The 12,498-nt window shown below is 34.5% G+C and overlaps 1 protein-coding gene and 1 long non-coding RNA gene across 2 annotated transcripts in view; one reads left to right on the forward strand and one right to left on the reverse strand.

The window, feature by feature from the left end:
• The window catches only part of LOC111000075 (dynein axonemal heavy chain 1-like), a 51,148-nt gene that overhangs the window by 14,084 nt on the left and 24,566 nt on the right, over nucleotides 1-12,498 (forward strand). The window contains exons 19-39 of the mRNA XM_045631707.1: nucleotides 706-804; nucleotides 1,437-1,580; nucleotides 2,152-2,332; nucleotides 2,840-3,000; nucleotides 3,154-3,253; nucleotides 3,875-4,066; nucleotides 4,314-4,491; nucleotides 4,756-4,888; nucleotides 5,165-5,392; nucleotides 5,687-5,825; nucleotides 6,482-6,660; nucleotides 6,972-7,135; nucleotides 8,358-8,534; nucleotides 8,853-8,976; nucleotides 9,358-9,455; nucleotides 9,703-9,775; nucleotides 9,849-9,966; nucleotides 10,506-10,684; nucleotides 10,963-11,125; nucleotides 11,379-11,489; nucleotides 11,939-12,030. Of these exons, the coding sequence (XP_045487663.1) occupies nucleotides 706-804; nucleotides 1,437-1,580; nucleotides 2,152-2,332; nucleotides 2,840-3,000; nucleotides 3,154-3,253; nucleotides 3,875-4,066; nucleotides 4,314-4,491; nucleotides 4,756-4,888; nucleotides 5,165-5,392; nucleotides 5,687-5,825; nucleotides 6,482-6,660; nucleotides 6,972-7,135; nucleotides 8,358-8,534; nucleotides 8,853-8,976; nucleotides 9,358-9,455; nucleotides 9,703-9,775; nucleotides 9,849-9,966; nucleotides 10,506-10,684; nucleotides 10,963-11,125; nucleotides 11,379-11,489; nucleotides 11,939-12,030 (3,033 nt within the window). The remainder of the gene's footprint in view (nucleotides 1-705; nucleotides 805-1,436; nucleotides 1,581-2,151; nucleotides 2,333-2,839; nucleotides 3,001-3,153; nucleotides 3,254-3,874; nucleotides 4,067-4,313; nucleotides 4,492-4,755; nucleotides 4,889-5,164; nucleotides 5,393-5,686; nucleotides 5,826-6,481; nucleotides 6,661-6,971; nucleotides 7,136-8,357; nucleotides 8,535-8,852; nucleotides 8,977-9,357; nucleotides 9,456-9,702; nucleotides 9,776-9,848; nucleotides 9,967-10,505; nucleotides 10,685-10,962; nucleotides 11,126-11,378; nucleotides 11,490-11,938; nucleotides 12,031-12,498) is intronic.
• LOC123689877 lies at nucleotides 7,777-8,240 on the reverse strand. Its single transcript, XR_006750747.1, has 2 exons — nucleotides 8,106-8,240; nucleotides 7,777-8,020 (listed from the first exon to the last, which is right to left on the reverse strand). It is a non-coding gene; the product is annotated as an uncharacterized LOC123689877 (long non-coding RNA).

Genomic DNA, 12,498 nt, shown 5'->3' on the forward strand with positions numbered 1-12,498 from the left:
TATTTCTATAAAAAAAACGTCATTTACTACATAATTTACATATCTCGAGTTTACAGCAATCGTCAGTGAGCCTCGCACGGACTATATTATTTATTTAAGTCCTTCACATCACACAATGTGGTATATCTACAGTATATATACACAAACTATATTTTCTAAAATATATGATAATTATGCTTAATTTAAATGTTAATAAAAGTTTGCTCATATGACCAAAAAACACAACCACTAGTAAAACAGCAGATTAGGTGTCAAATAGGCACTTAACAATGTTTTATTTTAAATTGATCAGAGCTTGATATACCGAATATATTATCAAGCTCTGGATAAGTAGTTTATTCTGTTATAGTCACTATTCTAAAGTCACCGAAACCAAAGACAATATTGATGATAATAGCTACTAAATTTTGATTTGGTTTCGAATAAACAATCAATAAAATGAGTTCTAAAAAATATTCATGGTAGCCCTAGCTTAGAAGTATATTGCCCATCGTCTGTTATAGTAACCGTGCTTCAAATCAACACCGAATTGTAGTATGAGTTATGAAATAGCCAGTTTTACAACGTTAAACCTTTGAAACTACGATGACCATGCCATGGCAAGCGTACTTGGAGTTGAAATTGGTGGTTTCTCAAGATACGCCTTCCGACCTTAATACATACAATGAATTTGATAGTGTTGATATATCTCCAATATATTTTTAGGATTACGAGGTATTGGACACTTTTTTTACGCCGTTGGAAAACGATGATTTTAAGGCTCTATGGGAAGCTATTGGGTGGCCTCTGAATATTAATAAACAAGTAAATGTTATTTTAATATGATATACTATTCAATTTTATACATACTAATATTATAAAGAGGAAGGTTTTGTATGTTTGTAACGAAATGGCGCAAAAAATACTGGACGATTTTTTTAAAGTCTTAATCTATAGCTAAGCTTTATTATCATTGACTTATTATAATTTGGTTATTAATATATACTATTTTAGTTTTCAAGAAAAATTTAAAGATCTCCATTAAAAACCAATTAAGAAATTTGTTATAAAATGTTTTTAAAAATTATTGATAATGATAGAACATAAAAATGTTCTACAATATTAAAGAACATATCAATAACTTCCAAAAAATATTTAGAAAATAAATATCCACGTGTGCGAAGCCGGGATGGGCTGCTAGTTTATTTATATAGAATTTGGGAGGATGAAAAGTACTTTTAGTCTTTTATCATTGATTACTAAACCTAAAATAGCTCTTCAACGTTTTATCTTTATTACTCTTATGTCACGCGATTAAAACTTTGTTACTTTGGGTTGGTTTACTGCCAGTTCCGCAATTGGATTTGAGAATTGCCATTAAATGGATATTTTGATGTTACCCAATGCTTAATGAATGATAGAGGCTCTAATTCTGGTTTACATGTGCTAATCTCTAGGTAGTAGCAACTACAGATTTCTTAGAAGAAGAACAGGAAAAATTCTGGAAACTTCATCAACAGGATGAACAGACTTTGTCAGACAAAATTGACATGTTCACATCGCAATGTATGGCCCTCACCTTACAGAATGACTTTACCAGGGTTTGTATTAACTGATTCTACCGACAGTCATTTTGCTTTACCATAATGGTGGCTAGTTTTTAAAACAATAATTGTATAACGTTGTATAAACTATGTCTACCTTTGTATCTGTAACCAATCTCGCCGTTTTTATAATCAAATTTATATTTCCGCTCACTCAGGCTGAACGTGTAGAAATGTACTATATATTGTCAGATATACATCATTTTAATTTTTAACTCATCAGGTCTAGTTTACCTATTACCCTTATTTTATTTTTTTATCTCAATAAAATTAGCGCTTATTTCAACCATGGGTTAATTACGGTCGTGATCCTCATATATATATTTCTCGTATATTTTTTTTTTTTATATAACGGAGGCAAACGGGCAGGAGTTGTTAAGTGATACGCCCCTCGCCCATGGACACTCTAAATGCCAGAGGGTTCATGAGTAATACGCACTTATCTTGAAAGACCCTAAGTCGAATTGGTTCGGAAATACTTCAGCTTGTTCAAGATGGTAGTGCGCTATGCAGAGCAGTAGTAATGTCGCTCCCAAAAATCATAGTAATAGTGCCTTTGTTGGGATAGGTTCATGAAATAGCGAATGACATCAAGAAAGCATGGAAGGGAATGAAAGATTCCCAGGAATGGGGCAGGGTGCTGAACCAGAGACAAAAATTGTTTGGACAGCCAGTCGTGCCATTTTCAGACCTCAACCGTTTGGTGAAGGAATTTGAGCCTTATCGAAACTTGTGGGTCACTGCTTCTGGTAAGAAATGTTATATTATTATTATTATTACAATATTATATACGATTGTACATGTTTATATATCGATACAGTGCATCTCTCTACTTATTGTAATAGAATGTTCGTATAAATGTTTTTAAAGATGGGAAAATATAGTAGCGTTATCACCTAATTGCCTAAAAAGATATATAACCTGATAAACCGAAAACATAGTAAAAAAGTTTTTACGAGGCTGACTTTAGCCTGGCCTGATAAGATAAATGATGGCTGAAACTAACATACAAGTATGCTAAATGTCAACTGATAAAGTTCTCCCAAAGGAACATGCAGTTTATTTCTAGTTGAAAGGGACCTTCATATTTAGACGCCATATGAGTATATCAGTATCAGACGTGATTTAATTAGAAGAATTAATTAGGTGTGTCTTCTGAAACGGCAGAGTGTATGTGGGTTCTGCTCAACCAACTAGCAATTCTGAATACTCGTTTTAAGCATATTCCGCGATAGCTTAAATGTCCTGTCTCCTAGATTTCCTCAAAGCGCGCGAAGTCTGGTTCGACAATCCCCTGATGTATGTGGATGCTGATTCAATTGAGCCGCTAATTAATGAGTATTACAAGACTATAATCAAGTGTGTGAGGACATTTGCTGATTTACCCAAAGTACAACAAGTGGCGCTCACTATCCGGGTAAAGACTTTGTAATAGACTTATTCCGTTTTTACAGTAAAATTAATTTTTTACAGTAAAATTTTGAAAAGGTTATATGTCAATAATCTTTTAGAACAATAAGTAAGACAGGAGTAATAATTTCATTATAATTTAATTTATTGTAAATTGCAGGATGACATTGATGAGTTTAAACCATTGATACCAGTTATTCAAGCTGTGAGAAACCCTGGCATGAAAGAGAGACACTGGAATGAATTCATGGAAAGAGCTGGTGAGTATTGAGTTACCCCAACACTTCTCTTGAATAAGAACATAATAATTGTTTCTATGATGGATTTTTCGTAATATTCATGCATAATATAACTTCAGCATTGGCCAGCGAGATACTGCTACATAAAGCTGTCATATAACTATTTGATAGTTGTAGAGTTATATTATGAATTAGTTTATAAAATTGTTATAATATATGTCAAAAAATATTAATAATACATTTGGGGGCAGTTGTTAGATATGTTCAAATTAAACACGTTTGTAGCTGGGTAGGTAACAACGGAGATTTAATTGTTTAAAACATGAGCTTATAACTAAGGAAACATTAGGAGTAGTAGCAGTGGGGTTGCGACGCTGGATAAACAAAAAACAAACTTCTGAAGTGTTTGTAAATTTAAGAGACTTATTTTATTAGTCACTATCGGGAAAGAGAATTTTAAATTACAATTTATCATTAAACGGCTAGTTTTGGCTACAAGTGTGCGATGATTGCTTACATTTTGTTGACCCTTCTGAATATTAATTAAAATATATGTAACTTAACTAATATTAGGTTATATAATTCAGGATTTAAAATTGTATCCAATTCGATAAAATATATAAAAATGGTTTTATTTTGCAGGTATTACTGTCACAATGAACGAAAAACAAACCTTCCAAATGTGTCTAAAGCAAGGCATGGCTGACCATGCTGGGTTGATAGCAGAAATCGGGGAACTCGCCAGCAAAGAGTATGTCATCGAACAGTCGTTAGACAAGATGCAGAACGATTGGGCTGCCAAGGCTATGGAGATCTCGCCTTACAAGAACACAGGTAATATCGCTTATTTCTTATCTTAATGCAGTTATCGAAACCTTTTAAACATATACCCATGACAAAACATTGGGATAATGAGTACAAACTTAAAATAAATATTAGGATTACAAATGTTTCATTTTTTAGATAATATTTTGAGATATTAAAAAGATATTAAAAATACTACTTGTTCTTCGTATCAGATTCCATAAGCGAAGTTTATTTATGCATATTATCCTTCCTTTATTCTAAACTTAATATCCAGGTACATACATAATGAAGATAGCAGACGAGACCCTTCAACTTCTGGATGAGCATCTCTTGGCGACGCAACAGCTTGGCTTCAGTCCTTTCAAAGCTGCCTTCGAGTTGCGGATACAAGAGTGGGATGATAAGATTCGGCTCACTCAGAAGGTTGTGGACGAGTGGATCGAATGCCAGAAGTATGTCTTTGGTTTACACAACTGCTCTTTAAGCTATTACATTTTTTACATAACCGTTTTACAGCAGTCGTGGTTATGTAGAGGCTCTTGTTGAGCCTAAATATATTGTTTGAAATATTATTTTAATTTTTACTTTAATAATCTACTCTATTAAGTCAATGATTCAATATTTGAATCATTGATATCGATCGATCGATATCAATGATTTTTTTACTAAATTATTTTGTATCGCTTCAAATGATCTGCGTGATTTGATTTCTGTAGGGAGTGGATGTATTTGGAACCAATTTTCACATCGGAAGATATATCTCGCCAACTTCCATTGGAAGCCAAAAAGTATGGTACAATGGAGAGAATTTGGAGAAGAATTATGTCTTCTGCTGCTGCTGTTCCAAAGGTAAACAAAATAACCATATAATCACTTAAGATTAAAGTATTTAAGACCTGCGGCTAACGTTCATGAATGCAGGATTATTGCGCACGCATTTGCGGTTTTTTTTTCAATAAATCTGTCACCACTGCAGTATCACTATCAGGCGCATCCCCTCCACAGCTGCTATTAAATCTTTTTCTTAGTCAATTACGCTATGTAAATAATAACCATATACGTGGCTACAGGCAAGAGAGTCGCGTTTCAACTTTTATTTTACTAAAATTGTGGACATACTTTCAGATAATGATAATATGCCCTGATAGTCGTTTACTGGACAGCTTAGTAGAAGCCCGGCACCTTTTGGCCGTGGTGTCTCGCGGCCTCAATGAATACATGGAGCTGAAACGGCTTCGCTTCCCAAGATTCTTCTTCCTCAGCGATGATGAGTTACTGGAGATACTCTCGCAGAGCAGAAATCCTAGAGCCGTCCAACCTCATTTAAGGAAATGTTTCGAGAACATTGCTAAGGTATATGTTTTAAAAGTGGTGTCATATACAACTTGAATTTTGAATTAATGGTTCATATCAGTAGTTCTGCTCAGGTAAAAATTTGTGTATATAGGGCCTGGTAGGGCATGGTAGCATAGAGTTTGGACACATAGAACACTGGAAAGGACATGTTTATCAGATTGATACCATGACCCATTGAATACACTAACTCTTGGTAGCAAATATAATTATATGGATTACATTCACCAATATTCAGGAAATAGTATTTAAAAAGATATTATTTTGACTGATTTTAAACTTGTGACTAATTAGGTGACCTTTGAACCGGACCTCAAAATATCACAAATGCATTCAAGTGAAGGAGAAATTGTCGATCTCAAATATCAATTCTATCCTTCGTCGAATGTTGAGCAATGGCTCTTGTTGTTGGAGGATACGATGCGGCATACTAGTTAGTATAAAATTTATTTATTATTTATAAAAGTAAAATATACTAATAACAAATTTTAGCATACTGAACATTTTAATGCTTAGACTATATAGTACAGGTTAATCCCTGGAGTAAAGAAAAAACATAATTATTATCTATGTCGTCCGTGAGTATAATAATAATAGCCTTTTAATTCAGATACTTTTATATTTAATCACGTTTGTAGTTCAATTTTCTTTAAGGTATCTGTGTGCTTTTGGCAAAGGCCTCCTCCAAATCCCGTCATTCCTCTCTACTATGTACCACCTGCTGTTTCTTTAATTTGGTCTATCCACCTACTCAGTTGTCTTCCTCTTTTATTCGTTTGCTGTACCTTCTACTTTTTGCTTCGATTTTCTGTTTCTCTTGCCATGACCATTTAAACTTTACTATTTATTTTTATTGCAACATAGTTTATTTTTTTATTATAAAGCTGCATTTAAAACAAAAAACTAAGGTTATTTATTTTGTCTATTCCTTTCTTCTCTATCAGACATTCGTTTATAAGACTCTGACTTTAAAGGAATTATTGCAAAGTACCTACTATTTTTCACGAAAATATGTATGAAGCAATTTACTTACCTAAGCAATAACCTAAATTATGAAGACCAGTTCTTAAGTATGTATATAAATTCCAGTTCGTCTAACCCTTGTGGCTGGAATGGAGGAGCTCTGGGAGCTACCTCGTGCTGAATGGGTGCTCCGTTGGCCAGGGCAAGTCGTGATAGCGGGATCTCAGACTGCATGGACGGCAGGGGTCGAGCAAGCTATTATTGATTACCGAATGGATGGATATTTTGAAGAAATGCTACAACAGGTAGGTAGTATTAGCTTTTTCTCTTAATCCATTTATTGGATTCTGTAGATGCGTTATACTTTTCATTCAGATTTAATGCGATCATAACATTAACAGTACTGAGAGAGATGTGAGAAAAAGGATAAACGGAAAATACGTAACAATATTTTTGTCGTAAATTTCCCTAAGATTTTTAGACATTTGATTTCATCATAATTTTGTGTATCAATGCAATCTGTTTTTTGTTTTGTATATTTTCTACGTGCTTTTTCTATGGATATGAGCTGTAACATTACTAATAAATAAATAAAACATTGGGAAATTCATTTCAGTTGGACACCCTTCGAGCTCTGGTCAAAGGAGAACTGACGTTCTTCCAACGAGAAGTGTTGTGCGCGCTCATCGTGATAGAGGTGCATGCGCGTGACGTCACCAACACCCTTGTGTGCGAGAACGTCAAGAACCTCAGCGACTTTCAGTGGATATGTCAGCTGAGGTGATGATTATCATTACCGAAAAATATAGAAAAAAGTATTTTAATAATAAATAATTAATTAACAAATTTAACTAACTGACCTTTGTCAACTAAAAATGATGATCTCAGGACGTCTCAAAGGACAAAAAAAAGTGCGTGCGTACATAGTACACATGTCAAAAGTGAAACTTCTTTGTAAATTAATAATTACTATCTATATTCACATTGTATTCGTGTTAATCTACGTTTACTGCACAAGAAGTTATGCGACAGAATTTCTATCTAAAGTTCTTATATGTAACTACTAATCGAATACACCAACCAATAGCTTGTATTTTTTCTCACTGTCTCTCTCAATCGGTACCAATCGGTCTTAATCGCTCTCTACCTTTCTTCTTTCTTCTTCGACAAAAACGCTGCACATCTTCGTGACTTCGTGATCTGTAAAAAATTGCCCTCATGCGCCTAAAAAAGTATCACTTCAAAAAATTATGAACCCTTGAAGTTTGAATATCCCATTAACATAAAAAAAATATTCATTTGACTAATTTGATTTCTTGTTAGTACAAAGATAAATATAAAATCACGATCTAAGGATTTTTGCCCCATATAGGAGGTCACTTTGTTATGGGTTTTTAAACTATAAAATAAAACAAAATAAACACATTTTGAAATATTTATGACAAACCTTAAGCTAAGTAAATACTAACATGCATTAACTAATTAACTAAACTTATAAACTAAAATTAACATTAACTAATAGGTTATGGGCGCCAGGAGGATTTTTATTCTTGGGTCATCCCACCAAAACCCGCTGTATTGTACAGGAGTGTTCACAACACAGTGACACTATCTTCATCCAAACATTTGTTTTATGAATATTAAATTTGAGGGCATTTCATAAAGCTAAAAAAACAAACCAGAAAAAAAAACATTTCAAATACTAAAACAAAATTAAGCCACAAGATAATAATAATAAAAAAACACATACCCCTCAACACAGTAATAACACTAGAACCAAAATTTTATATAACACCAAAATGTTAATATTAAGTGTGTCACCGACACGTCCAATTATCGGCAAACACCAACCGTGTCTGTCCTCTCGTTCCTACCCTCTTACTATCACAACTTTAACTTAAATCAAGATTTGTCAAACATTTTTTTCTTGAATTTGACTGTGCTGAAGTGAAGATTGTTACTTGACACGCCTAGTTGGTATATTAAATGGATACTGTTTCAGATATTACCAGATAGTAAAAGAGATGAATCCTCTAGAAGAAGGCGAACTCCCAGAAATATACCAGGATGAGAACAGACTTGACACGTCCGCCTTCTACCGACAGTTCAGTCAGAACCATTGTGACGTGCGAGCATTAAACTCTGTCTTCACATACTCCAACGAGTATTTGGGAAATAGGTATTTTGTTCATTTCAATAGAATATGAAATATTTATACTACACTACCCAAGTATTACAATATCGCCGGGTATTGAACCCAATTTATTTGTATTTTCAAATATTATGATGGATTCTTAAGCCAGACTGTCTATTAAAAAATTGTATTTAAAAAAATTTATTCAAAAACCGAAAAAAAAATTTTTATCTTCTTGACATATGATACAAATATATAAGAAAAAACTAAGTATATTATTAAATGGAGTCTCTTTGCCTTGTTTCCAAAATACTGGCGGCGTTCCCCCTTTGAATAGCTAAAGTTCGTTTTTGTGTATTCTAGTGGTCGGCTTGTGATAACCCCTTTGACTGACCGATGCTATTTGACTCTGATGTGCGCGATGCATCTTAAATTTGGCGGCGCACCCGCAGGCCCGGCTGGCACTGGCAAGACTGAGACCACTAAGGTTATATGTTAACATGAATGCAAAATGTATCGATGTGATAGGAAGATTTTGGCTTCAGCGTGTGACTCTCATACCTGAAGTCGTAGGTGCGATCTCCGGCTGTGACCAATGGACTATCTTTCTATTTGCGCATTTAACATTCGCTCGGAAGGTGAAGGAAAACATCTTAAGGAAACCGGCTTGCCTTAGACCCAAATAGTCGATGGCGTGCATCAGGCACAGAAGGCTGATCACCTATTTGCCGATTAACAAATAATCATGAAACAGCTAATACAGAAATCTACGGCTCAGAAAAAAGTATAATACTGAAAATATTTTAAGGGACGTAAAATTTTAACTAATGATAGGTAAACTTTCCGTTAAAGTATTAAGAATTTGCAGGATTTAGCTAAAGCATTAGCTGTACAGTGCGTGGTATTCAACTGTTCAGATCAACTAGACTACATGGCTATGGGAAAGTTCTTCAAGGGGTTGGCGGCGTAAGTCATTTGATGTTGACCTGACATGAATATATTTGTTGCAACAAAATAAATTATTCTGCTTTGAAAAATACTTTACATATCCAAAGCCAAACAAGTTAATTGAATAGAAACAAATATTATCTATGTACGGTTCCTGAGTCATCGGGTGCTTTAAATAAGAGAAAAAATTTAGTCTTACTTTATATGAGTGAGCAGAATGTACAGCCTTGGCTCGTACAATCTAATTAGTATTTTGTCTTCTCAGTTCGGGGGCCTGGGCATGCTTTGATGAGTTTAATCGGATTGATATCGAAGTGCTATCAGTTGTTGCTCAACAGGTAACTTTATGAAATTATCATGTTTTGACTTTGTTTATAACATTATATTTTGATAATTGATGTATATTGTCAGGTAGTCACGATACAAAAGGCCCAAATAGCTCACTTAGAAAAGTTTATGTTTGAGGGTGTGGAACTTCCCCTGAAGGCGTCCTGTTCAGTCTTTATTACTATGAACCCGGGATACGCAGGTATTTAAATTGGAACTTGAATTTTTCTTTTTTAAAGGGATATATATATTATAATATGTCTGCTATGAAATTGCGTGGTGTTACCATTCTAATAAAATAAATGACGTGTTCTTTTATAACATAATCTCTGACATATACATGTATATAGAAGTTTAAAGTGTCTAAAATGTGATCCGTGTTAGAATTTAATTTGTTTCGCAGTCATTTGGAAGGGAAGGCTAAATTAGCCTCCAAAAAGCTTGGTGTCTTCAGCAAGGCGAGACGGTACTTCAATCCGTGCCACAGCTTGCAAAGCAAAAATTCGGCCCCCACATGGAATACTGTTCTCACCTCTGGACGGGAGCTCTCCAGTACCAGCTCCTCTCACTACATCGTATTCAATGAATATCGCATTTACCATGTAGAATATACAAAGGAGCTGTTTGGACTAATACTGGCAGCTGAATTTCATCAGCGGACGTCATTGCAGAATATAAAATACACTATGTGGAACCAGCAACCCGCTAATGAAAAAATAATAATAAATTTAATTTTTTAAGGACGTACGGAGTTGCCAGATAATTTGAAAGCATTATTCCGTCCAATCGCAATGATGGTACCTGACTATGCACTCATTGCTGAAATATCTCTTTTCTCATATGGATTCTTTGAAGCAAAAATCTTGGCTGGAAAGATTACTACTACCTTCAGATTGAGTTCGGAACAATTGTCGTCACAGGTAGAGCTTTTTCCATGGGTTTAAAGTAAACAAAGCATTTTTGTTAAGGATAGATATATTCAAAAAAGAGTCGTTTTTTCTCTTTTAAAAGAGGGTACCAATTCTTTGAAGGCTGACAATGGTCATACGAGACTTTTGGCAATGTGAGTGTCTATGGGTGGCGGTATCACTTAACATCAAATGTTTGTATTAAAAAAATATTTACTCATCAAATCTTTCCAAAAATATGGTTTTTTATCCAATACTCAAGAAACAACTAACAAGAATAATGATTCTAGGACCACTATGATTTTGGGATGCGAGCTGTAAAAACGGTGATCTTGGTGGCCGGAAACCTTATCCGACAAATGCCGGATGCAGACGAGAGACAGATAGTGCTGAGGGCGTTGCGTGATGTCAATGTGCCTAAGTTTTTGGCTGACGATCTTGTCTTATTTAACGGTATTCATTTTTTAGATATCTCCACACAATTAAATGAAACAGTCTATGACAGATATTAAGATGAAGGAAACATAGTAAATTGATTCATTTGATGATGAATAAAAAACTATCTTCGATCTCCATTCGGCCATCACGCGTCTTAAGTTATATTGATTGTGTTGTGCCTTGTTAATACACGATGAAGATTTACTAGATGTCACCTCTGTATGAATTTATTAAAATGATAGACTGATTTTAAGGTATTGTCTTTCAGGAATCATATCGGATTTATTTCCTCGCGTGGAGATTCCAGTTGTTGATTACGGCATCATGGAACAGTCTATCAGAAATATGCTCATCAAAAGAGGCTACGATGACCTTTACAGTAAGAAAATCATTTGTTTTTCAGACACTAACACTAAATCACTTACCATTTTAGTTATGCAACAGAAAATAGGTTTATAATAAGAAAATTTATATCCGGTAGTGGGCTGATCGGTTTTAAAGAAAGCATTGTTATGTGCCTCGTATCTAATACTGGTTTTATTGTATTTTTATTTATCTCGTGTCTGTTAAAATTGAACCTTTTAATTTTTTTTTGTAATTTGATTCCAAAAAAAAAATTTGTATGTCACATACACCGGCTATTTATTATGTATGATGTAGTAAAAATGTAATAAATAAATAATTAAAAACCTTAAAACTACTCTTTTGATGACGTGTTCTTCTAAGAAAAATAAAAGTTATATTTTAAAATTGGTGGAAAGAAAACGTTTTGTTTGAGTTATCTTCGAATATTCATATGTTGATTGGATTTTAATGTTATTTTTACAGCTTTCATATTTAAGATAATACAACTTTATGAGACGACAGTTGTAAGGCATGGCTTGATGTTGGTCGGACCGGCCGGCGCTGGGAAAACTAAGGTGATTTTTGTTATTCAAATGATAAAACATCGAACAGTTTAGATAGTTTGATCCCTTGGGGTTACGTAGAGATGAGGAGTCTCTGCATCTTCTACCGCCTTTACCATCGAGTGTTCAGAGGAGTTGTTGTTGAGAGTTGAGAGTTGAGATGTTGTTTGGACTAATAGCTGCAGCTAAGTTTCAGTTTCGGATGTCAAGGCAGAATATAAAATACCATCCGTGTCACCTTGACGTCCGTCGTTCTACAACCGAGCGATTTTAAGGCAATCTTTGCCGCGCACCACCACCATGTGGAACCAAATGTCTCCTAAAGTATATCCGTGCCAATTTGAGTCAGGGTCGTTCAAGAAAAGAGCATACCAATTCTTAATGCCAGCAACGCACTCGCGAGCCTTCTGGCAATGTGAGTGTCCATGGGCGACGGTATCGCAACATCAGATGAGCCTCCTGCTCATTAGCCTCCTATTA

Source organism: Pieris rapae, chromosome 16 (assembly GCF_905147795.1).
Source record: "Pieris rapae chromosome 16, ilPieRapa1.1, whole genome shotgun sequence".
NCBI classification, from domain to species: domain Eukaryota; kingdom Metazoa; phylum Arthropoda; class Insecta; order Lepidoptera; family Pieridae; genus Pieris; species Pieris rapae.